A 25,218-nucleotide genomic window follows, 5' to 3' on the forward strand; every position below is an offset into this window, starting at 1 on the left:
TCTCATGTGCCAGCTTTAGATGAGCTTCTCATTTAGGCCCAGCTGGAGTGAGTTCCAGAAGCTCTAAGACCCTGATCCATTGCCCAGTGCAGTCACTGGAAAGGCTCCCAGTGATTTCACTGAGAACTGGATCAGACCTAAGTTAGCCACATCGGCACCTTCCTTCCCCCTGCTACTCCGAGTGATTTACAGACTAGCGAGGCCCTGCGTTGGCAGGTCTGTGAGCCTGCAGCTGATCAAGGATGGGAATTACCCACAATGCTGCCTGCTCTCCTTGCGACTCACATGAGGCTCCTGGGGGAGGAAGGTCCAAAAACAAATCCAAACATTGGTCCAAAAAAGTGGACTTGGGAGCTGCCACTTTTCAAATGAGCTTAAGTGCAATCCCTGCCCTCAGCCCTGCTCTTCTCCATGTGTCTCGCAATAGCCCTGCTAAGGCCATGCCCTACCTCACCTCCTCTAAAAATAAACCGGTGTGAAACCAACCAGATTCTAGAGAAATCGCCGTAGAGTGCTCCAACCAGGTGCAAAGGAGGGTGGTGCTACAGGGAGCCAATTGCAATTACCGGATCCTGTGTCACCTGGTCCCAGCAATTTCTCTCCAGTAGAGGATCAGACTCAGCAGATCTCTGCTGCATCATGCACCCCAACCTGGATGTATTCCCTTTGTCCCCTTACAATGTGGGTGGGGAGGGGGGCTGGTACAGAAGCAGGCTCTGTTAGTGGGGTGAATTCTCCACTGAGCATTTCTGGCAGCTTTCAGTCCACATTTTGTCACTCAAGTGATGTAAAAGGGACTCAGTGGAGTGGAGAATCTGGTCTAAAGAATGGGGGTTTTGAACACTTCCCTCCCCCAGTCCCCAATAGAATTCCATAGTTGGGGTCGCAACAGGGTAAAAAAGTAGGGATGAAACCAAAGATGACTTTTTTGTAAAGGGTTAACTTCTCTTCCCTCCTCCCCAGCTAGCAGCCTCCCTGCCCTGCACAAACACCTGACAGCCCCCTGGGATATATTTTTCCCTGCTGTGAGTGCACTGAAGCCAGTGGACTTACTCCTGGGAGGAATCTGACCCGTTATCTTTCAGGGAAACTCCGCGAGGTCAGAGAAGTGAGGAGTGAAATCCTGCTCAGAATAGGCCACAAGAGAATTCTGGGAAGGGATGGGAGCGGAGAGGAGGCTAAAAAGGCTGCTGCTACCTAATGAGAGCGACTTACACTGCTTTATACCATCCCCCGCCCCCCCGCTCAGCCCTCCACCGTCTTTGATCCTGTGCCTCATTGCAGCCGACTTGACAGTAAGCGGGAGGGTCTAAATTGGGATATTTTTCAGAGGCAGGTTGACTAAGCACCGACTGAGCTGACCCTGATATAAATGCTTAAGAGGCTTTGGAGGGGATTAAGTGACTGTATTTTAATCTTGCCTTCTTCATGGTGATGTGTCAAGAATTCCAGCACGCTGCCTGAGCTTGCGGATTCATTCATTCTCTCTCCCCGCCTCCTGCTCTCGAATGCGCTCAGGACAGATGGCCGGTATGGAAGAGAACTGTGTTTCCAGGAATTTACTCACACCAGTCTTTCCTACAATTAAAGGGCTGAACTTAAAGCTATCCAGCTCTGACATCTTGTGGATTGATGTGCTGCTCTCTGTTAGCTGGTGAAGAGGTATCAATTCTAGACTAGCTCTATGTCCCAGGAAGAGCCCATGACAAGGTGGGTTGGGTTGGGTTGGATGGGCCTAGTGATAAGGGGAATCAAGAAAGATGTGGCGCTTTTGTCACGTTCAGATGCTCATCATGTTCGTTCCGATCCAAAATCCACTGAAGTCATTGGGAGTCTTTTTCTGCTGTTTTCAATGGGCTTTGAATCAGGCCCCAGGAACACAGAATTAGTCTGGTATCCCAGGTCCAAAGCAGCCAGAATCCGCCGCTTTAGAGAAGGGCACCAGAAACCCATGTTGGATTATTAGTTCTATTTAAAATTGGATTATGGTAGTACCCAGATGTTCCAGTCAGGATTTCTGTGCTCGGCGTTGTACATGTCCTTGCCCTGACAGGTTTGAAAGCTAAGAAATTGAGGTGTATCAATATTATTATTTATATTAGCATAGCACTTAGGAAACCCAGTCAGGGAGCAGCATTCTGTTGTGTCAGGTGCTGTACAACTGCAACAAAAAGATGCTATCTGCCCCAAAAAATTACAATTTAAGTGTAAGACAAGAGAAAACAGATGGAGACAGACATATGGGGGAGCAGAAGGAAAAAATTAGACTATAGTGGTTTGTATGATGGGCATCTCAACACATGGCAGCCTCACCAATGTCAAATTTATTGTAGGCATCCTGGCAAAGAAGAGTTTTGAGGAGAGAGTTGAAGGATGACGTATCTGTGCAGGGGGGTGTTTTAAAATTGAACAAATGGGAGATGGAGGCTGGCATCCCGATCGGTAGCGGGAACTGACATCTCAGCATGAAGGCGAGGTGATAGCTGTTGGGGGATGAGCCGTGCAGGGCCTTGACAGTGAAGGCAATCAATTCATGTCTGATGCAGTGGAGAAAGGGAAGCCAGCGGAGGGATTCAAAGAGAGGCGTGACGTGGCCAAAATGACGGGCCAGGAGACGGATCTCTGCTGAAGCAGCCTGAATGGATGAGAGCAGGGCAAGACTGCATTTGTCAGCACCAGAGAGAAGAATGTTCTAGTAATTAAGACGTGAAATGACGAGAGGCAGGACACTTAGCCTGTCCATGGCTTGCTTCCCAATCTGTAAAAGGGGGATAATGGCATTGCCCTATCTCAAAGGGGAGTCAGTGGGGGGCCCACAGAGCTGCAATCTTGTAAAATCAAACAATCTGGCAAGGGTCTGTGAAATCTGGCCCCAGCATGGGAAGAAAGCATCTGCTTGTTTAGCAGTTCATTAATCTGAGGAAAAAATTTAAGGGGAAGATGCATCTGACGAAGTGGGTATTCCCCCACGAAAGCTTATGCTCCAGTACGTCTGTTAGTCTATAAGGTGCCACAGGACTCTTTGTCGCTTTTTAAGGGGAACTCAGTAACTGACTCACTTAGCTCTTTCCTTGGATTAAGGATGCCAGTATTAGACACGCTGTGAAAAGGTGACCGGTATCTGCGATATACATTGGGCTTTCCTGACCTCCAACCAGGGAGCTCCAGATAAACTGTGTGCTTAGCCACCCAGGGGGGCTCCATTCATTTCTAGTGACTCTTGCTAATTGGGTCAAAAATACTTTTGGCCTAATTGCACCACTAGGGAATGTAGTTTAAAAAAAAAGAGAAATATATATTTATAGCAATATCAGCCCACCAAACATGTCATACAGAATTGTGCATCTACGTTCTGCAGAACTGTGCCACCCCCATTTTCAAATCTGGAGGCCTGAGCAGAGTCACCTAAATATGCACGTAGGTGCATTAATACTTGGCCTGATTTTCACAAGTGCGAGCAACTAAAGCTCCCATTGCTTGTGGGTACTCACTACTCAGTACCTCTGAAAGTCAAGTCACTTATTTGGGCACTTCAGACGTTGGAGGCCCTGTATCTTGATTCTGTGACATAAGTTTTACATCTTAGCAGAACAGTTTCTAATGGGGATTTACTCATAGATTTTAAGGCCAGATGGGACTATTGGATTATCTGGTTTGACCTCCCAAGTCCTGCAAAATACAAGCTTTAGAATTTCTTCCAGTTTCTCCTTTACTAAGCCCAGTAACTTTTATGGTTGACTAAATCCCATCTTCCAGAAAAGCATCTGAGCTTGTTTTGAAGACATCAAGAGGTAGAGAATCCATCTCTTCTCATGGTAGTTTATTTCAATGGTTCATCACCCTCGCTGTTAAAAAATGTGTGCCTTATTGCTCATTTAAATGTGGCTGGCTTTAACTTCCAGCCGTTTGGGTTATTTAACATACACAAGCCATTGCAGCATAGGCAGTAGGCCAATTTGGAGCAGATACTAAAGTTGTTATGGAGCTCTCAACCACTCACCACTTATGGCAATGAGCTGTGCCCCTTGGCCATCCCAGTGAGTTGTCAACCAATACTGATGTATTTATTTAATGAATTTGTAGGGATACATTTTCTGCTGGTTTCAGTCAATGGAGCCGCACCAGCTTACACTGATAGACAACTTTGTTCTATATTGTATATGGGGTGTGTTTACATTTGTCTGCAAAGCAGCAAGGACACCAGTATCATTCTAGAAATCTTCCTCCTTCTCTTCTTGATGTGACAGAAGAAAGCCTTCTTTTAGAGCATCTACGCCATTTCCCTGCGTGTTTTGGACTTGTGGTACATTCAGTAGGGTGCTGTCCACATGTTTTTGGCCTCAAATGTCGTCTCTCCATCATCAGGGATTGCAAGATGCATAATGGCCAGTCCCAACGGTGTTGGGAACAACCGGTTTTCATGAAAGCACATGCACCCTAGAGCTTTGTTCTAGACATGGTCCCTTTCAGCGTACTGGGCTACCAAAAACCATTTAATCATGTTGACTAGAGCTGGACAGGAAATGTTTTTCCCATCCCATGAGAATCTTCACAGCTTGGACATTCTTGTCCCATCACAAAGTGGGACAAAAAGTCAACCTCCAAACTTGTTGCGCGCCAAAAATCTGAAGAAAAAAATCATATTGGGTCTATCAAAATTGATTGATTTTTGACCTTTGGTAAAAACTTTTTTTTATTATCAATTTAAATTTCAAAATGGCAAGTCACTTTTAGCTGTTTTGGTTTTGAACATGTTGACATGGGATGTTTAAGCAATTTTGAAACTTTATTATTCAAAATGATTTTGAAACGGCAAATTCCTCAAAATCGACACTTTCTCACGAACGGTTTTGACGTCAACAAATCAACATTTTTTCCCCCCAATGGCGAAAATGTTTCATTGAAAATGTCCTGACCAGCTCTACGGTGGACTAAGCCTTAACACGGAGATTGTCTCATGAACCCATCCCTTCCCATTTTCAATAACACTGGATCCACTTGTCCTCATGTGGCAAGTCCCCAACCCTCTGGCAAATTGAGCAATTGCTAAGATGGCAGAGTAGTTTGTGTGTTAACTGTCTTTAAATGCAGCTTAGAGTCTGGAAATGAGGAATAGCCAGTTCCGTGCAACCAGCCAGCTCTTTACAGACCACCAGCATGCATGGCACTCATTTTGAGAAATCCAGTTGCAGACCTTTCCATTAGGAAGTGCTTCCTGCTATTGGTTTCCCTTTGTGCAGTCTCCTCCAACAGTTTGCCATGTCCCGGTGAAATCCCAGTTGCATTGCTGTCCCTTAGCCATGAAGTCAAAGCTCATTTTTGTTTGTTTGTTTATTTTAATTATCATTTTCCTCCCTGGCTCGGTGCTCCCGCAAGGGAGATGGTGTCTCTGTTAATGGGATTATGCGCGCTATGTGCTGATGCGTACGTGTGCGCCGCTCTCTCTCCCTTTGAATTTCACCCAGATAATTGATTTCTGTCTCTTCCTTGGCACTTGCCTTTGTGGCACAGGGCGTTATTAGGTCCCCTTTGTTCCATTGCTGAGTGACAAAGCCTTTACAAGGCAATCAAGCAAAAGCAATTGTTGCATCTCTCACTTTTCCTATTAACTAACAGGGAATTGCAGGCAGTTTGAAGCCCTCTGGAAGAAATAATAACATAAGCGGCTGCTTGGGAGCAAAGTGGGTCCTTTCAAGCACAACAGGCTGGATTAACAAATCTCTTCTCTTCCCCTATTTGTTCCCTTCTCCCCATTTGTCTGCTGCTGGCTGTCTCTTTGCGTCACCTGGGTGTGTGCGGTCCTTTGCCTTCTTCAGTGTGTGGTGCTGTTGTTATAGTATTTGTGTAATGGTAGCACCTGGAGGCTTGAACAGAGATCTAGGCCCATTGTGCTAGGCGCTGTACAAACACATAGCGAAAGTCCAAAGGGTTGCCAAGATTGTGGGGAAGGAAGGTGCTGTTTCCCCTTTCTGTAAAATGGGGTGTTAAAGCACTGTCACATAGACATCCAGGGGTGGATTGTCTGGCCTGCAGTGCTCCCTTTGGGCCATTCAGACCCCAGGGCCGAGAGAGCAGCCAAATCACAAAGATGCCCTTGCGGAACACGATCATTGGTCAACTGCCCCTGGCTGGGGCTGAGAATACGAGATTCCCAACTAGTTGTCAATAGCTTCCTGCTCTCTTCTCAGTGTGACCTGGGGGGGCCGGATTGTCAAATGCTCTGTACTAGAGCTGGTCAGGAATTTTTTCGACAAAACTTTCTGTTAGAAAATGCCATTTTGTCTGAACTGAAGCTCTTCATGGGAAAAGGGTCAGTTTCAACAAAGTTCTTGACTGAAAAATATCATATATTTGGAAAATTTTCAAAATGGTTGAAACGTTTGGTTTCAACACTTTCTAAATGATAAAAGCAGTCCAAAATGCCTGTTCGTTTCTAAATTTGAGCTCATTATAGCATATATATAAAATTATTGAAATTAGACCTGGGCGAAACTTTTTTTTTTTTTTAAAGTTCAGTGGCCGTTCCAAGAAATAGAAGGGAAACAAATAAATCAGGTCCAGTCAAATCTAATCTGAAATGTTTCGGAATTGTTGGTGAATCAAAGCAGTCAGTTTTGGATCTGTTCCAGAATGGGGATTCAAACCTGGGAATCCCAAGCGAGTTCTCTTAGCACTGGGCTAAAGGTTATAAAAGGGGTACAGGAAGCAGCAGTAGCGGTAGCAGATCACTACTTCCTCCTCCAACCATTTTCTGAATGGCCAGAACAATAGTTTCAGGTTGATAGAAGCTGCAGTTTTAATCAGATAAATGATCCATCTGAATAACTTCACCCAGTTCTCCTGTGAGTAAAAGGACCTTTTGAAGAGTTCAGATCTATTATTATAAATTACACGGCACCTAAAATGTGCTAGGTGGTTTGCAGGAGAAGTCCTTGCTTTGAGAGCTGATAACCTAGAGTTGCAATCCTGTGAATTTACTACTAGGGTAGTAGCACTTATCATCAGGGTTATGTCTCAAGTACAGATTTTGCTCCAATTCTAACTCAAGTTAACTGAAGCCAATGATCATAGAATTTCAGGGTTGGAAGGGACCTCAGGAGGTCATCTAGTCCAACCCTCTGCTCAAAGCAGGACCAATCCCCAACTAAATCATCCCAGCCAGGGCTTTGTCAAGCCCGACCTTAAAAACCTCTAAGGAAGGAGATTCCACCACCTCCCTAGGTAACCCATTCCAGTGCTTCATCACCCTCCTATTGAAATAGTGTTTCCTAATATCCAACCTAAACCTCCCCCACTGCAACTTGAGACCATTACACCTTGCTCTGTCATCTGCAACCACTGAGAACAGTCTAGATCCATCCTCTTTGGAACCCCCTTTCAGGTAGTTGAAAGCAGCTATCAAATCCCCCTCATTCTTCTCTTCTGCAGACTAAAGAATCCCAGTTCCCTCAGCCTCTCCTCATAAGTCACGTGCTCCAGCCCCCTAATAATTTTTGTTGCCCTCCGCTGGACTCTTTCCAATTTTTCCACATCCTTCAACTTGACTCATATTTTTTGCATATGCTAATCTAGACACTCCACAAACATTTGTTCCAGGACACACACGTTTGTTACTGAATTTTGTGGAGGAGGAAAACCTGTGTAGATAACCCCCCAATGACTACTCATGGTTCTCTAGTTTACATAGCACTGGCTATAAGTCTAGATAATACTTAGTCCTGCCATGAGTGCAGGGGACTGGACTAGATACCTCTCGAGGTCCCTTCTGTCCTACAATTATGTGTAACTTGAATTGGGTGATGTATCACTGGAAAGAGGGAAGGGAGCAGATAGAAGTATGAGGAGGAGGAGGAGCTCTAGAGCAGAAAACCGCGTGGAGTGTTAAGGAGGCAGCAAAGCTCAATGGAACAGAATAGAGAGAAGGGTGAGGAAACTGAGGGAGGGAGGAAGAGTTAGAAGCGGGAAGCAGAAGAAGAGGATGAAGCTCAGGAACCAACAGAACAATAGAGGAAGAGTAGGAGGATTGGGATATGATGGGGTGAAAGGACAGGGGTGAATGAGGATACAGCTGTGGATCTGAGCTGGTCAGCCAGTCCCTGTCTGTATAATAGACTGTGCCAAGATGCAAACACCCCTGAGCCTGGAGAAGATTGGATTTAAGAGCATGGGCGCATCACCATTAATTATTACACCTTTGTATGCAGGCCCTGCCAGTAAGGCCCTGTCTATCTATACTACAGGTACATCTGTGTATTTTTACCCACGTTGTGAGACTCTTCGCTGACCCGTTAAAGCGTATATCCACACAGCCACTTCCTTCACAACAGAGCTGTGTGTGAGTTTGTGCACGTGCACTGCCTAAATGCATTTTTCGGAACATTCTAGGGCAATCCGGGTGGCTATCCCATAGTAACTCTGCCAGAAGAAAATATTGTCCCAGCCTAGGCAGCTGGCAAGGATGAAGCATGGCTAGTAGGACTGGTCATAAGCTTTCCGTAAACATTTCCCCTCCCCGCCAACAGGAAACTGTGTTTTGGATCAAACTGTTTTGTATTTTTATTTATTTTGTGGGAAACGTTTCCTTCTCTCCAAAATGTTCATCTTTCATCAGAAAAAACAACCCCCTAAAAATAACGTTTCGGGGGCAGAAAACCAAAACTGGTCCGCTTTTGACTGCAACGTTTTCCCTTTTTCATGGGTAGAAAATTGAAAATGTTGGGTGGGGATGGGTTGGCTTTTCAATGAATATTTCCCCTGGGGGTGGGAAGGAGGAAATGTATCTATTTTTTGGCCAGCTGTAACCCAGCTGTTTCAGCTACAAAGTATTAACCATGATATGTGCGCAGACACACTTCAGCTATGGCTGCCCATAGTATTATAAACTCAATTAAAAGTTGTAGTCGAGTCAAGGCTGAAATGGAGATGCCCAGTCCCCTGGGATGAACTCCCGTTAAGCCAACCCTCACAGAGTAGCAAATCAATTTCTGGACAGGATTTCTCTTTCTCAATCCTCCTAGTTTTCATTCTCTCCCATCTCCCTTCCCCTGCAGAATAAGCGATCATTAATCCAGCCAAAGGCAATGAAACTTTCACTCACACACAGGAACACGTCTGAAGTCCACACAAAAAGTAACACATTACCTTGATATCCTGACACCGGTAAAAAAATGATTCTGGGGAGAGCTGCGTGCTTTTCTTTTTTTATCGCTTATTCATTCAAGACACTGAAACCAGCTGGTTACGAGTGGCTGGTATTTGCTTTACAAAGGGAGCAGAAAAAAAATAATAAAAAGACGCTTCCTCTAGACACACATTCCTATTCTTTCTACAGATTTGAGCACTAATAGTATTTGACATGTCGGTAATTTGTTTCTTTTTTACCATAATTCATTTAGTGCAGTTCTGCTTTATTATTGTACATTTTACACATTGATGCACCGAAATATTTTTTTAAAACAATTCTATTCCTTCTAGTAATCATTCATTCATGTGAGCCGTGCTCTAGCCGAGGTAGGGAGGAGAAGAAAGAGAGAAGGAAGGAATAAGAGAGGAAGGGAAGAGAAATTAAGCAGGGAGGAAGGAGAGAGTAGTGAAGAGATGGGAGAGGAGAGAGAGTGAGCAGGAAGGAAAAGATGCAGAAAGAAAACAAGTAGTGGTGAAGGAAGAAAAGTAAAGGGAAGGAGGAAGAAGAAGATATGACGTAGGAGAAGAGGAGAGGGGAAAACAGAAAGACCATGTGACACAAGCGAGCAGAAACAGACAGACAAAGGAGAAGTAGAGGGACAGGCACATGTACTTCTAGAAAGATCGGCCTTTTAGGTGAGGCACCGGCCTGGGCTTCATGAGCTCTGGGTTCGATTCCTGGTTCTGCCACAGGCTCCTTGTGAAGATTTTGCCCAGATCCACTGTTGGAATAAGGAAAAGACCAAACTCTTTAATGGCAAGGGATGTGTTGTTTATTTCACCAAGTGAAGTATTTGTCTGCCTTCTGGGGCTAATTGGTCACTTGTTTCGTAAATTATTTTGAAGCAGTAGTAAAAATATATATGAGGTTTTCCAGGAAATTCTTCATTTATGTAAATAATTACCTAAAACCTAACAATTTATTGAAGTAGGAAATGCTTCAGCAGACACACTAGTTAGCCATCACCTCATTATTTTGTATGTTACTGTACGGTAATGACTCAATGAATTTAATAACGATGGGTTCCAGCTTGGAAGTTTGGCTCCATCACCAAACTTCCCCAAAGTCTGAAAGGATTCAGAACCAGGATTATGGTTTGATTAATCATATAGGCATGTTCCAGCTGCAACATGTGGAGCCGGATACAGATTTTGCCAAAATTTGGGAATGTTCTGATCCAAGTTTCCTTCTACCCATCTGTACTATTTATGATGAATCTGCCATGCTGGAAGGATCTCTGCAGATGTAGAGCTCCTCTGTGCTACCCTTACTCACATTTCAGTTTGACTTGTGATTAGGTAACTTAAAATCGGCTTGTTAACATGGGTGTCTATGTACGTACTGCCTGTCTAGTATAATCTAATATTATTGAAGAGAGGTTTGAGGTCCTGACTGGGTTTTTGGTCCAAGACCTTCTTCACAATTGAAGTTTAAACCCCAAATCAGAAGAACACGTAAGAACACGTTTTAAACAGGTGAGCTGTGCCATCGACCATCCAAGGGACTATTCGCATGCTTAAAGTTAAGTGTGGTGACTTTAGGTGGTTTGCTGAATCGGGACCATCATGAGAAAATGACATGGAGTGGGACATGTTCTGAGATGCCCAGGACAGACCTTGCCCTCAGTCCACCTTCTGGTACAGCTCCTACCTAACTATTCTCACCGAAGTGCCGCGCACCTTGTTGTAAGCTTCTGATCTGCTAAGTGACTTGGGTAAGGAGACTTATGGGGAAAACTCCTTGTGGGGGGAACCCAGACACTGGGCTCCAGCCAAAGCCCAAATGTTTACACTGCAATTTTACAGCCCCACAGCCTAAGACCCGTGAGTCCAAGTCAGCTGACCCAGGCCAGCCCCTGGCGTTTAATGCTGTGTTGACATACTCAGAGAGGCTACTGTTAGCAGTGCTGAAGTCAGGCAGGCAGAGGCTGGTCTAGGAATTATTGCCTATGGTAGGATAAAGAGACGCCATTATCTAGAAGTCAGCAGTAAGGATTGTGCCAGGCTCCTTGCTAAGGTGAGCCCGAAGAATGTGTGATAATAGCCCTAAAGCTTGGAGGAGCCCAGCTCCCCGTTAGCCAGCCCATCTCAATGCCATCGCATTGATTTGCTCCCTAGCAGGAGCCTCTCATCAAAAGGCAGAGGAAAGCCAGCCATGTCTGTCAGCAGCTGGCCCTCTCCCCTGTGTTCTGGAGATACATTTTCACAGGCAAGGGCTGCTCTTACCCATTTCCCCTGGGGCCTATTTGATCCTTCTCCTAGTGCTCGGTGGGATGGTATTCCCATGTGCCAGCCTCTTCTCAGCTGCTTCTAGCTTCAGAACCATGGATATTCAGAACCATAGATACTTTGCACCGTAATAAGGCTGTATATTATGGACCAGATTCTGCTATCCTTACTCCTCGAATAGTGCTAGTGGAATCAATGGGACCATCTATGTAGGAAGTTACTATGCCATAGGAGAGGAAGGATGGTTCAGTGGCTAGGGTATTAACCTCCGACATGCAAGATCTGAGCTCCATTCCCTGGTCTACCACAGGCTTCCTGCGTGACCTTGCACAAGTTACTTAGTTTCTCTTTCCCTCAATTCCTCCTCTTTAAAATAATAGGATATCTCAGGAGTGTTGTGTGAATAAGTACATTCAAGACTGTGAGGTGCTTCAGTAGTACCCTATCTCAGCAAGACAAAGGCTGGGAGAGCTGAACCTTAAGAATCAGCCTTCTCCGACCCCGTGACAGAGATGATGTCTGGCCTGACACAGGGGCCTGTGTCTCACCATCGCAGGCCGTCCTGACATTGGCACACATGTTCCAGCCGGGGACAGCTTGAGGGACGTGAGCTCGAGGAAGGCGATGCGTATAATATCAGGTCTGATATTAAACAAAAATAAATTCCCTCTAATGTGAGTTTTCAGACAGGTTGTCCTAATATATTAACTTCTGTCTGTGTTTTGAATAGTCAATTTCACGGTGAAATGACTTCTTAATAATATATTTACCACCTGGGAGAAATCTCCCAGCCATCTGGAAAGGAGTGGGGATTTAGTGCCTCCAAATGGAGATTGGATTGGATTGGATTTATTTATTTATTTACATTTCCCTCTCCAAGCAGGATGCTTTGGTTCACACTGCACCATCACAGCAGGTACGGGGGGCGTCCCCCACCTTTTGTGGGCATGTAGATGGAGGGATTTCCCAGTGACCTCCCCAGGCTGCAGATTGCGGTGGTGGAACATGGCTACTTTGCCTCTGAATGACTCAGCCTGGTATTTGTCCTGTTCTGTGGACAAAGAGGCTATGGCTGGGAAAGGTGCGTGGTGCTGGCAGTGTCAAGAGGCTCCAGTGTACCTAGGTGTCCACGGAGATGTTGCATTTCTTTCCTTATGTGCGACATCCAGGCCTGCTTTTTTGTACACCAATGTGCATGAATGACTAACCTTCCCTTCTAACTTCCAATGAGGAAATTCCATCCTAGTCACTATAGAAGCTCTCCTTTAACTCATGCAGCAGAGACACAGGCATTTGGAGGTGAAAGACCGGGGTTCTAATCCCGTCTTCTCTACAGGTGCCTGTGTGTTTCATTCAACCAGCCATAGTGTCCAAATGTTCTTGCACCAGCTGAGGCTACCTCCTTGGGTGGAGATGTCAGCGATAGATGGCCCATATTCAGACTGTTTTATTCAATGCCCCTCCCAAACGTTGGTGTCTCAGATATAATGGAACTGAGATCCAAAGCATGCTAGGGTCTGACGACCAAGGGAGGTGGCAAAGTCATTGTCTTTAAATCGAGATTGGATATCTGCCTAAAATGTATGCTCTAGTTCAGCCAGAAGCTATTGGGTTTGATAGAAAGAAGAATAATTCTTTCCACTTCAGAAGTCACTTCTATCACCAGGATTATGCAGGGTCAATTATCATAATGTTTTGGTATGGCCTTAAAATCATCGAATCTGTGAAAACCAAGTATCATTAGCCCATGGGGAATGTCAACATGTGGCCTCCCCATCTTTTCAACTGGTGTCGTGCTGAAGTCTGAAATTCTCATGTCATGCAGGAACTCAGTGTTATCCAATGGAAATCACCTGCAGGAAGAGTAAAAATTAAAATCTCCAGGATTGCCTTGCTGCAAGGGTCAGGGGGAAGGAATTCTGATCAGGAATGGAGCTTTTCATCTCTGGCCCATCTCTACTGGAAAAGCATTACTTTTGTTTGCAAAAACGACATCATTAGCACTTCCCTATCTGCTGCTTGATATTCCGGGCAGGTCACCGATGTCACACTTGAGTGAATCTCTTTGCTCCATTTTGTTTTGCATACCCCATGTATGGCCCTATCAGCTTTAATAAATTCCTCCAGGCATGTTTGTACATGTCATTACGGTCTGAAGAATCTGCAATTTTGCTGTCTGAATAATCTCCTATTTGTGGGTCTGAATAAACGTCACTGTCGCAACCTGGAGTTAGTTAGAACACGAGGCCATTCTGAACATTAGATATGAGCTTTACTCCAGAAAGTGTCCTCTGATCTTATGGGTGTCTTCATTGGAAATGGTGGAAACAGCTGTGTTTGGAAAACTGGATTAAAAATACAAGCTACCACTTTAATTTGTAAGGGGTTTTCTGGCCCTGCTTGCAAGCTAGGAGGCTCTGTGTAGGGAAGTGTGTGATCTGAGCCAGTTTGAAAAAAGCCAGCCTAGAGCGAGATGGGGAGTATTGTGCCTCTCTTCCTTAGAGCAAGACAAAGCAGGCTGCTTCCTGTTTGAGGTCCTTGTGTGTTAGGGTTCTGGATTCTAAGACATTAAGTAGTGTTACACTGCAGCCTGGCAGAACTTCTCCGCGTGTATGCCATGAACATAATGGAAAGAAAGTCCAGCTTTCACCAAAAATCAGGGCATAGGGATTGTCCATGGAAATGATACCAGCCAATCTGTTTTGGCAAGAGATGGACCCAACCAAGGCACAGAAGAGAGATCTGAGGGGGCTGTCCAGGGTGCCGGCAGTGCCAGCGGAGGTTGAATGTAGGTGCTTATCACGTTTGAGGATTAGTCCCTTGGGGTTTGCTTTGGTTCAAGGGCTGTTGGTGAAGTTCACATCTCGATCTGGGTTCAGATTTCAAACTTCAGCAAAGTTCAAAGGCATTCAAGCTCTCTGCTAATTCCGGAACGAAGTGAAGACACTTCACTTAAACGAGGGATGTAACTGATCCAAGGCACTTACAGGCCTTGATAGACCCATTCATAAACCAATGAAGGAAAGCATTAGTAGATTCAGAGAGCAAGGCAGGCCTGATTGGCTGTAAATTCTAATCTCTCCAGAAACACCTAGTCCAGGCAGGGCCGGCTCCAGGGTTTTGGCCACCCCAAGCAGCCAAACAAACAAACAAACAAAAAAGCCGCGATCGCAATCTGCTGACATATTTAATCAGGGATCCTTCGCTCTGAGCAGGAGTGAGGGACTGTCCGCCAAATTGCCGCCGAACAACTGGACGTGCCGCCCCTCTCCGGAGCGGCCGCCCCAAGCACCTGCTTGGTAAGCTGGTGCCTGGAGCCGGCCCTGGGTCCAAGGGAAAAACATTTTATTTCTGGCCCATCCTTAAAATCCCTTACTCCTGCCTTTGACCTTTGTTTTTAACCTGCTACTTCATTTCGGCTTGAACCACGTGCATATCTGAGATCCAAACTCAGCAGAAGGAAGGATGGTCTGGGTAAGGCACTGGACTAGAATTCGGTAGAGCTGGGTTCATTCCTGGCTCTTACACAAACACTTTCTGTCACACTGTGGGCAAGTCACTTCACTCCTTTGTGCCTCCTTCATTGCTCATCTGTACAACAAGGATAATATTTCCTGTCTTATTGATTTAGATTGTAAGGTCTTTGGGGCAGAGACGGTCTCTTATAATGTGTGTGTACATCATAGAATCATAGAATATCAGGATTGGAAGGGTTCTCAGGAAGTCATCTAGTCCAACCCCCTGCTCAAAGCAGGACCAAGCCCCCCAGGACCTAGCATAGCACGGTCCTGAACTGAAGTGGAGTCTCTAGCCGTTACTGTAATACAGGGGTAGGCAACCTATGGCACGTGTGCCGAAGGCGGCACACAAGCTGATTTTCAGTGGCACTCACACTGCCCAGGTCCTGGCCACCGGTCCGGGGGGCTCTGCGTTTTAATTTAATTTTAAATGAAGCTTCTTATACATTTTAAAAACCTTATTCACTTTACATACAAGAATAGTTTATGGATATTCACCCACGAAAGCTTATGCTCCAATACGTCTGTTAGTCTATAAGGTCCCATAGGACTCTTCGTCGCCTTTTAACAATAGTTTAGTTCTATATTATAGACTTATAGAAAGAGACCTTCTAAAAACATAAAAATGTATTACTGGCACGCAAAACCTTAAATTAGAGTGATTAAATGAAGACTCGGCACACCACTTCTGAAAGGTTGCCGACACCTGCTGTAATATATATAGGGGACAAACTGGATCTGATTACTATCTTCACAATAGGCCAAGCCAGCCCCATGGATTCAAGCCCTTTGACCCTTGGGCTGTTTGCAATCCAGGTCCAAATTTTTGCAGCTCCAGTTGCAGCATGCTATTACTGTGGTTGCCGTTATGAAAACCGTTAAAGCTAGAATCCGAGGCTATATACTATGCTTGGAGTTTCAGCTTTCAAATGTATGAAGCATCAATCTTTAGCTAGCAGCTCATGAGCTATCAACGGCTACAATCAAGTGTAAAAGACTGTTGCAAAGGCGCTTAGTTGGTGGAAGTGTACAAACGCTTTCTGGACCAGTAAACACTTCCAAGTCTTGGTTCTGGACCAATGATTAAATGTGATCCCTGATTAAATATGTCAGCTGGCTACTAATACTGCATAAGCTTAACGATAAAGAGTGGTCTGGAGCCTGAGAATTTAGTTTCATTTCACCCTATTAGACAGCTTCCAAACAAGTTCTGGGCATTTCCTTCCTTTTTTTAAAATTGTTTTTTTTCCTAAATTGCAAATATTTTCTTCTTTTTTTAGTATAAAAATGCTGATCTTGAATATATTGATAAGAGATAGTATGGCAACATACTTCTGGTCATAAAGATGCATCCTCAAGGGTTGGAACTATTGTTGGCGAACAGAATGACTTCCCTCATCTGCAGTGTTTGTCTGCTATGCAATGTCCAATTTGCTTGTGTGAGTAAGCAGCACTTCTCAGTAAAACTTAAAAAGAATTTAAGAGATTTAGGAACCTAAGTCCCATTGAAAGTAAAACCAAAATGACAAGTTTTACCCTCTGTGTCTAAGAATAATTCCATCAGAGAGAGAGAGAGAGAGAGATTCAGACTGGACGACCCAGCTGTATTTGCAGATGCAGAGCTTTGGGAACAACTGCCCCGCAATGAACAATAAGCATTCCTTCAGGGTCTCACTGCCTACCCAATCAGTTCAACAGAACTTGTAAAACTAGCTGTATTAGTGCCATCTGGTGACCCCCACTAATACCATGTGGTCTTTGGCATTTTAATAATCACAATATGAAATTAATAACGGGTGGGATTTTTCACAAGTACCTGAGTGAGTTAGGAGCCAAACTCCCCTTGACTTTCACTTTTGAAAGTCCTGTCCAATATATACCTTAAGAATCCATATTTTAATACATTCATGGCAACCTAGGATGTCACTCTTTTCAATGTGCTGAACACCATAGCCCCTGGAGAGAGCAAGAGGTTAAAGCTCAGACCCACATGCTTCTAAAGCACAAACTGCTATAGCTTGAACAGAGGGAGAATCTTTGTTAGTTGCTAGTAGTTTAACGTTTATGTAGGGCTGGATTTAAGTCATGGACACTATAAACCCATCCTCAAGGCCTTGGCTTCTGGGATCATGTGATGTGGGAAGAATCTCCGCCCTCATTATTTTAGAGAGAGTCTCTAGCCCACACGGTTGTGATGAAAAGTTTGGCGATGCGATCTGAGCATAAGCAATGCGTGGACGTCTGCCTGAGTCTGCAGACAGCCTGACACCATCGTTCTGAGAGGTGTGAGCTATCTTCTGCATCTCAAGGGTATTAACGCCAAGATCTGCTGCTCTGGCAGGGCCCACCAACCCCACCCCAGCAGGAGACTCTCTATATGACCGGAGAAAAAGAATGCAGATGCCCTAACTCCTCATCCCAACCAAGTGGATACACCCTGGCTGCGGGGGTAAACACTGACGGTCCTTTCAGGCTGCTGCACTTCTCCAGCAGGAGAGGGAGCCCCCACTGACACTCCTGGTGGGGGAAATGAGGCTCTATGCTGCTTTGGGAGTCTCCAACACTACCGCTCCATGTAGGGGCAGGACAACAGAACAGATGTCAGGCCATGGAGGGTGGAGCCATGTGGGGGGAGTCCAAATTGGGATGGGCCTTAATCTGGCCTTGGTTTGTGACACACACTGGGGAAATTCTGATTCAGTCCAGCAGAGGGGAGTGGTGCATGCCCACACCCCAGCCGGTTCATTACAACAGGATACCAGGCTGTCTGGTCCTGCTGATACAGTCTCACAACCAGACACAAAAGAGTAACGCTCAAGTCACCAGCAATTCCAAGGTGGAATATCTTTGCATGGCACCTTTGCCTATTAGCTCACTTTATTTATTTATTGTTTAATAATGCAGAAGGTTCAGAATGTGTTTCAGTGGAAACCGTCTCCATTCACAGTCCATTTTCCATAAGTCATTTTACTACCGATGTGACATGATATCAATAATAATGCGGTTTCTTACTGCCTGCTGTGCAAAGGAGTTTCAGAAAGCACATTATTATAGAGAATAATGGATGGACAGTGCGGGGACAAAGAAATAATTGCATTGAGGAAGCTTGGAAACATCATAAAGCCAGGAGTGGCGTTTGGCCGGTCTCTAATGTCACAAGCTCTCCGAGACTAAACTAATTGTCCATAAATCAGTGGAACCCATTTAAGTTTATGGCTTTTCATTGTTTCTTTAAGAAACAACAGCATGAATACGGGAGACAGATTACATCTTGCTCCCAGGCCGCAACTATTATTCTTTATTTGTAACACCTTAAACTCCTCAGTCATGTACCAGGTTTCCATTGTGCTCGGCACTGTACAAACATAACACAAAAACAGCTTAACCTCTTGTTGGCATTGTTTGGGTCTGTTAAAAGCAACAGCAAAACTAGCCCTGGAGTTCAGATCCAGATCAGAAACATTCCCAGCCATCTAGTTTGCCGGGAGGCAAGGTTTGTTGCAACTTGAATTTGTTCAGCTATTAGAAATAACTGAAGCCATTCAAGTGGTTAATTTATGAGCATGGCCTGTTTGAAATGGGTTGTAAAATTACCCGCAGGTGCTCCGATGCCAGGGTGATAGGGTATAAAAGCCTAGATGGATACAGTGCTGCAGTCTCCAGGGAATTTCCATGCATGACTCAAAATTGATCCATTTGTGAAGTTCAAAACATTTGGACAATTCTTTCTTTCCTGGTGTTTTCTCTGTGGTCCCTCCCTCACTGGTTGCACATGGCATCGACACTGTCAGTGTACTGTAAGAGAAGCCACTGGCTACACTGCCTCTGATAGCAATAAATTCTAATCCAGCTGTTCCCTATCTCTGTAGTGGTCCAAACCATGACTCTAGCCCACAGACACTCTGATCCTTGGGTAAGTTTGGCTCTTAACCCTGAGACTCAGACACATGTCAAGACCAGCTGGTTAAAAGAAAGCAGAACATCCTATTGGATATTAGGAAAACCTTTTTCTCTAGGAGGGTGGTGAAGCACTGGAATGGGTTACCTAGGGAGGTGGTGGAATCTCCTTCCTTAGAGGTTTTTAAAGTCACGCTTGACAAAGCCCTGGCTGGGATGATTTAGTTGGGGATTGGTCCTGCTTTGAGCAGGAGGTTGGACTAGATGACTTTCTGAGGTCCCTTCCAACCATGGTATTCTATGATACTCTATGTGGTGCACTCTCCAGGTCCAGAAAACATCATACCACAAAATTTCTCTGGACAATATTTTGCCATCTCTCTCTGGGTCAACTTGCATCCCTCATATTTTGCTTTGCTGGTGACATTTTGCCCAAATAGCTCACTGCCCATTGAAAACACGAGAGAAGTGAAATGTCTGAATGTGGGCCTTTCAGTTTTCAAGTTATTTCGCTCCAAAGAACCCTGGTTTCCACCCAGAACTGGCTCGTTATCACTCGGAAAGGAGCCCGTCTTGAGAGAGGCACATTTGCCAAACCGCAGCCACTTTTGTGCTCTGTATCCTCTAGGGGGTGCCGCATCCCTACTCTCTACTCACTTCGGGTGACGCCTCTACTCCCTGGGATCAGAGAGCTCTCACTGATCATAGTGTGGTGAGTTTGTCTCTCCAGGAAGGGAGGAGAGTGAACGTTTTTGACACCCTTAAAATAGACATGCTATATCTATTTTTTAATCAAAGGGAGAAAGAAAGGGATTCTTCCTAATGACCAGACTCAAGCTGGATTCTTTTCTGCTCAGCCATCATACTGTTTCTCCTACAGTCATCGGGGGGGGGGGGGGGGGGGGAGAGACACATTTTCCACATTAATGGCACAATCATCTTCAAGGAGGAAGGCCCTTTCTAGCTTCTGCTTTGCAGTCAGCTGCACAAAACAGGGCTAACCCTTATGCAGCCCTTCTCAGATCAAAGCAAGTCCCTTATTCTTAGTATTTACTCTTAATCAAGAGAGAGGCAAGCACCCTTAGGAGGCAGAGATCTGGAGCGCTTGAAAGGGGCAGACAGTTGTTAGAATGAAGTGTTCTGGAGGGGTTAATACACAGAGGTCTGTTTGTCAGAGGAGTAAACATACACAAACTGTCTGGCTTTAACTATATCAGGATTGTTAAAGCGTACAGCCCCGCTTGCATGGATCAGTTATGTCAGAATAAAGGTGCATTACACCGGTATAACTATACTTGTATGGAAAGGAAAATAAGCTATAGTGGTGTAACAGTGCCCTAGCTAGGGGTTGTACAGGTATAACTATGTCATACAAAAAATCACAGTTCAGCTGACAGTGATACTAGCACAATCACTGTGTCTAGACCATGCGTTACGAAGGGAGGCCACCTAATTCCTGTCTTGTACCTTAGCCCAAAAGGTGATGCTTGAAATTAATAGCCAGTAAATATGACTTATTTTTCCATCTTTGAAGCACTGAACAAATAAAAATTCTTACCACGGGGTATCATCATCATCATCCCATTTTACAGAGAGGTAAACTGAGAGATGGAGAGGTTAAGTGATTCCTCCAAAGCCACACAGTGAGTCAGTGGCAGAGCCAGGATTAGTGCATTAGAAAAGCACTTGAGTGCAAAATTGACTACATCCTTATTCAGGAAATCACTTAAGCATGTGCTTAAAGTTCAGCATGTGCTTAAAGGCTTTGCTGATTCAGGGCTTAGAACTCAGTCCCGGGTCTCATTCTGCTCACAGTCCACCCGATCGTCCTGCTGTAGTTATAGGTGTAGGTTTCCCTTCTCCATCCCCTTTGGAGCAGGCACCTTTGCTGCTACCCAAGCAGTTATAGTAAGTCACGTAAACATAAAACAAATAACAAAATAAACAACAACACTCTGAACAGTAACTCCTTGCTTCTCTTTACCCCAAATGAAAAGAAAAGCCATTTCGCACAGTTTGCCGCTAACCTGTGGAACTCACTGCTGCAGAGGATTAGCATCTAGTATTGTGGCTGAGAGGGTAGCTTGGTGGTTTGAGCATTGACCTGCTAAACCCAGGGTTGTGAGTTCAATCCTTGAGGGGGCCATTTAGGGATCTGGGGCAAAAATCTGTCAGGGATGGTACTTGGTCCTGCTGTGAAGGCAGGGGACTGGACTCGATGACCTTTCAAGGTCCCTTCCAGTCCTACACTTCTATGATCTATGTCTTCTATGAGAGAGATTAAAGAGGATGCCATTATTTGACAATCCTGAATAGCAACTATAGCTATGCAAGCTTTAGTCATGAAAAGGGCAGTCGAATCCTGTGGCTATCGAGTGTGACACCCGCTATGTCCAGTTTGAATCCTATTCCCGTATGTGCACAGCATTAGACAGTCAGCTATTGTCTATTCATGAAAGTGTATTCTTAATTATATGATCATAATAATTATTACCAATACTGATTATTAGTCCCTCTGGTATGGGATGTGCCCTGAGCCACATAGTCCAGGGGGTGGGACGGACACTTTTGAAAAGACTTTTGCAAATTTATGGCTGGATTCTTTCATAATAACAAGTTGAGTCACTTTCTCCCTTGGTGGTTTGGCGCCTTGGAAGCAGCTTTAGACTTTGGCTGACTTAGCTCCTTCTTTCTCTTCTCCTGATTGCTTCACACTCCTCCCAGTCTTACCCCTGCAGGGACCCAGCAGGCAGCAATCTTCTCTCATTAGCTGTTGTGCCTGAGGCAGTCTGGCTCAAGGCATAGAGCTTTGCACTAGGGCTGGGGCATCTTGAGTTTTGCTCTAGGCGCTGCTCTACTGTCAGGCCTTGGGAAAGTCACGTCCTGCCTCCGTTGGCCTGTGCATAAAATGCCAATAATCATACTTGTCGTCTTCTGAAAAGTACTCTCTGATCTGGGCATGCAAAGCAGTATATGGACCCAATACCAACCAGTGGGCTTTGGGTCAAGCCCCGTAAGAACTAAGCAATGTTACTTTTAGGTCACTCTGAGTCTTGGGTTCAAATTCTAAGAATCTTGCATCATAAGAACATCAGAATGGCCATAGTGGGTCAGATCAAAGATCCATCTAGCCCAGTATCCTGTCTTCCAACCAATGCCAGGTGCCCCAGAGGGAATGAACAGAACAGGTCATCATCAAGTGATCCATCCCAGTGCTCATTCTCAGCTTCTGGCAAACAGAGCCTAGGGACATCATCCCTGCCCATCCTGGCTAGTAGCCAGTGATGGACCTATCCTCCATGAACGTATCTAGTTCTTTTTTTGAACCCTGTTGTAATCTTTGCCTTCACAACATCCTCTGGCAAAGAGTTCCATCACTCCATCCTTTTGTGCAGCAGAGACTAGTGAGGGGTGGAACTATCTAGGTCTGGAAGTCCTAGTCATTCATCAAAAGTCTGGCTAGAGGGATGGCAACCTCCAAATCTAGGCTGTAAATCAAGTGAAAGTTGGCTCCGTCCAGAGATTTCCAGTGCTTCCCATCACACTGGCTATATGAGAACAGCTTTCTAGGTAGTATTTTGGCCCTTCCACCACTGAAAGACTAAAAGGCAGATCCTCAGCTGGTACAATTCAACGTAGTTCCATTGACGGTCATGGCATGGTGTTCATTTACAGGAGTTGAGGATCTGGCTCGAAGATTTAGAAGCAAGGGATTTGGGACTAAGTTATCCAGACTTTTTCTGATTTAAAATGAGAATGGTTTGGGGTCCAATTGAATGTTTTGGATGAAGCGTCGGGTCGGTTCTGTATCTGACCCGGTTCGCACACCCGCAGTGGAGACCCGAGAAACTCATCACACATTGGTCCTCCTGCTGCTGGAATCTAGGCTTGTCCTTGAGGCAGTGGCAGAGAGCGAGGGAGCACGGGAGGAGCGTTCATGCTGGGACGCAATGTTATAACCTGCTGATGCGACTCCCCATGGATCCAGGAGTTCGGTGCGGATGGCAGTCATGGTGTGCTTTGAAGCTTGAAACCTTGAGAACTTCAAACAAGCAGAGGACGGACAGATGATCTATGGGAAATTAATAGCTAACAGGGATAAAAATTGCTCTCAACATCATCCTATCCCTCTTGCCCAGTAAGGCCCTATTTACTTTCATCCCATCTAGAGCATTTCACACACAGGGACCCCTCACACCTTTCGTTTTCAAAAACATAAAACCTCCAATTTCAAATGCATCCATTTGAAATGTTTCCCATTTTCTCTCATTCTTTCTCTCTTCCCTTTGAAATGCTGTTTTCCACCCCCTCTCTCACCAGAGAGCCTCAGGAGAGGAAGGGAAATGAGCAAATTTGGAGAGGAAAGTTGATTTGAGAACAGTTGTGTAACTCTTTTCTGGCTAGTGCTCTGCTGAACTGGCTGAGCAACCAGTATCCTGAGAGCAGAGGGGACAGTAAGGGGTTACTGGAATGATCAGTTGCTCCAAGGGTCCTTTCATGGAGAATTCTGCAGTAACAGGGCCGATGTGTCTGACCGGGGATGAAACTGGAAAGCAACCATGTGTCCTGCTTCTTCTGTCTGCATGCCACTGGAAGCACTCAGGAGCCCTAAAGGGGCAGGTATGTTCTTCCTGGATGTAAGTGGTGAGCACCTAGGCAGCACATGCAAAACTCAAAATGCATGCACTCCTGTTAGATGTGCAAAATCTGCATTTGCACATCTACCCCTTTGCTTGTCTTGTGTGCACACCTCTGTTGGCCTGTGCTCTTAGAGGTTTCGAAGAGAGCTTGGGGAAAAAATGGGGAATGTGAAATTTTTATCCTGTCCTGAGTTGAGTTGGAAAGACACAATTTCAAACTTTCACAAACTGACAACTTCTGGGGGGGGTGGGGGAGGAGAGAAATGGTTTGGGTCAATCAAACTATTCCATTTCAATCTTTTTTAATGTTTATATAATAATTAGCTTAAACTTCTAAACAAAAAAATCATTTCAAACCAAAAACCAGAATGAAACGGGACATTTTGACAAATTTGAAACTTTTCCAAAGTTTTTTTCAAAAGGAGAAACTTGACAAAACTGACCCTTTCCTGCTAATAGTTTGTTACGACCAATCAGCATTTTCTATTTAGTTGTAAATTCCCGGCTAGCTCTGGTTTTGAGCATGTATTTTTCTGAACCCAGCGTGAGAGACAACATTGTAAAATCATGTCCTGGCACAACAGGCGTGTTTAGAAGGCTGGTTGAGAGTCTAAAGAGGTTTTGCAACTGGTGTTCAGGGTTTTGGAAACTTCATTTATTTCTCCAGCCCAGAGGTGATGTAGCAGGCAAGATGTCTCTTTCACATTAGTCTGTGCCCCTGTTCAGCCAAAGAGAGAGGACGTGCTAGCAAACTTGTATAAAATGGGCAAAGGTATCAGAGATGAAGGATGATCCTGTGGTTATGAGCTACCCTGGGCCTGGAGAATGCAGCATTCAATTCCTTGTTTCACCCCGGAGATCTTCCAGCTATCAAATGCCCTCCCAATAAAACTGCCCTATCTCGCAGGAGCATCGTGAGGATAATGCATTGACGAGTGCTAGTTGCTCTGATGCTGCAGGGATGGGGACTCTAGGTAGTTACAGAGCCTAGGGGCAGGGTATTGCAATGAGAGAACTTTGCCTGGTGGGAGTTTTGTGAATTGTAAGATCTGCACGTGGTTTGCGTGTCTTGTATTTATTTCAGTTATGTGGGGTTGTGCATGTGATTTGTATGTGGGGCTCTCAGAGAGGAACTAGGTTTTCTCTGGCTCCTGTGTGACTTGCAAATGTTTCCTGTAGGGTTAGTATGGATCGGGTTGATGGGTTTTTTGGATGCCTCACGTGGGGCTTGTCAGGGTCCCCCGTCAGGTTTGTGCGGCTCACATGTGATTTGCCTGGACTCACCGATGCTTTGCATATCTGCTCCCCAGGCATTTGCAGCGTGCCCATCAGCGTGGTACTGGGGGCACCAAATGCAGCAAGGAACGAATTGCTCTCGATTTGTCAGTGAGGGTATCTCTACGCTGCAGCTGGGACCTCTGATTCCCTGCCTGCCTGAACAGCGTCTCACTAGCTCAACACAAGCTAGAGCTCTAAAAATAGCAGCATGTGCGTTGCAGCCCAGGTGGCAGTTCAGGGTAGCTGCCTTGGGTGGGTCTAAGCCCACCTGACCCTCTGGGTCTGAGTTTGGGTGGCTAGCCTGAGCCGCAGCCACCAGTGCTGTAACAGTCCCACACGCGAGTCAGTCAAGCCACGCTGGCAATCACACCTCCCAGCTGCAGTAGTGATGCACCCAGGGGAACCACTGCCACTTATGCAGGGCCGGTGCAAGGAAGTTTCGCGCCCTAGGTGAAACTTCCACCTTGCGCCCC

The 25,218-nt window shown here is 45.3% G+C and overlaps 1 protein-coding gene across 2 annotated transcripts in view; it reads left to right on the forward strand.

Moving 5' to 3' along the window:
* NTM (neurotrimin) overlaps positions 1-25,218 on the forward strand; it is a 676,988-nt gene that overhangs the window by 321,041 nt on the left and 330,729 nt on the right. Inside the window, exon 1 of one of the 2 annotated variants that reach the window (XM_034754500.1) lies at positions 23,354-23,447. The exons of the other annotated variant lie outside the window; for it this stretch is intronic. Within the exon in view, the coding sequence (XP_034610391.1) occupies positions 23,387-23,447 (61 nt within the window). The 5' untranslated portion in view covers positions 23,354-23,386. Of the gene's footprint in view, positions 1-23,353; positions 23,448-25,218 lie in introns of those variants that run through there. 2 annotated transcript variants of the gene reach the window in all.

This window comes from Trachemys scripta, chromosome 21, assembly GCF_013100865.1.
Source record: "Trachemys scripta elegans isolate TJP31775 chromosome 21, CAS_Tse_1.0, whole genome shotgun sequence".
Taxonomy (NCBI): Eukaryota; Metazoa; Chordata; order Testudines; family Emydidae; genus Trachemys; species Trachemys scripta.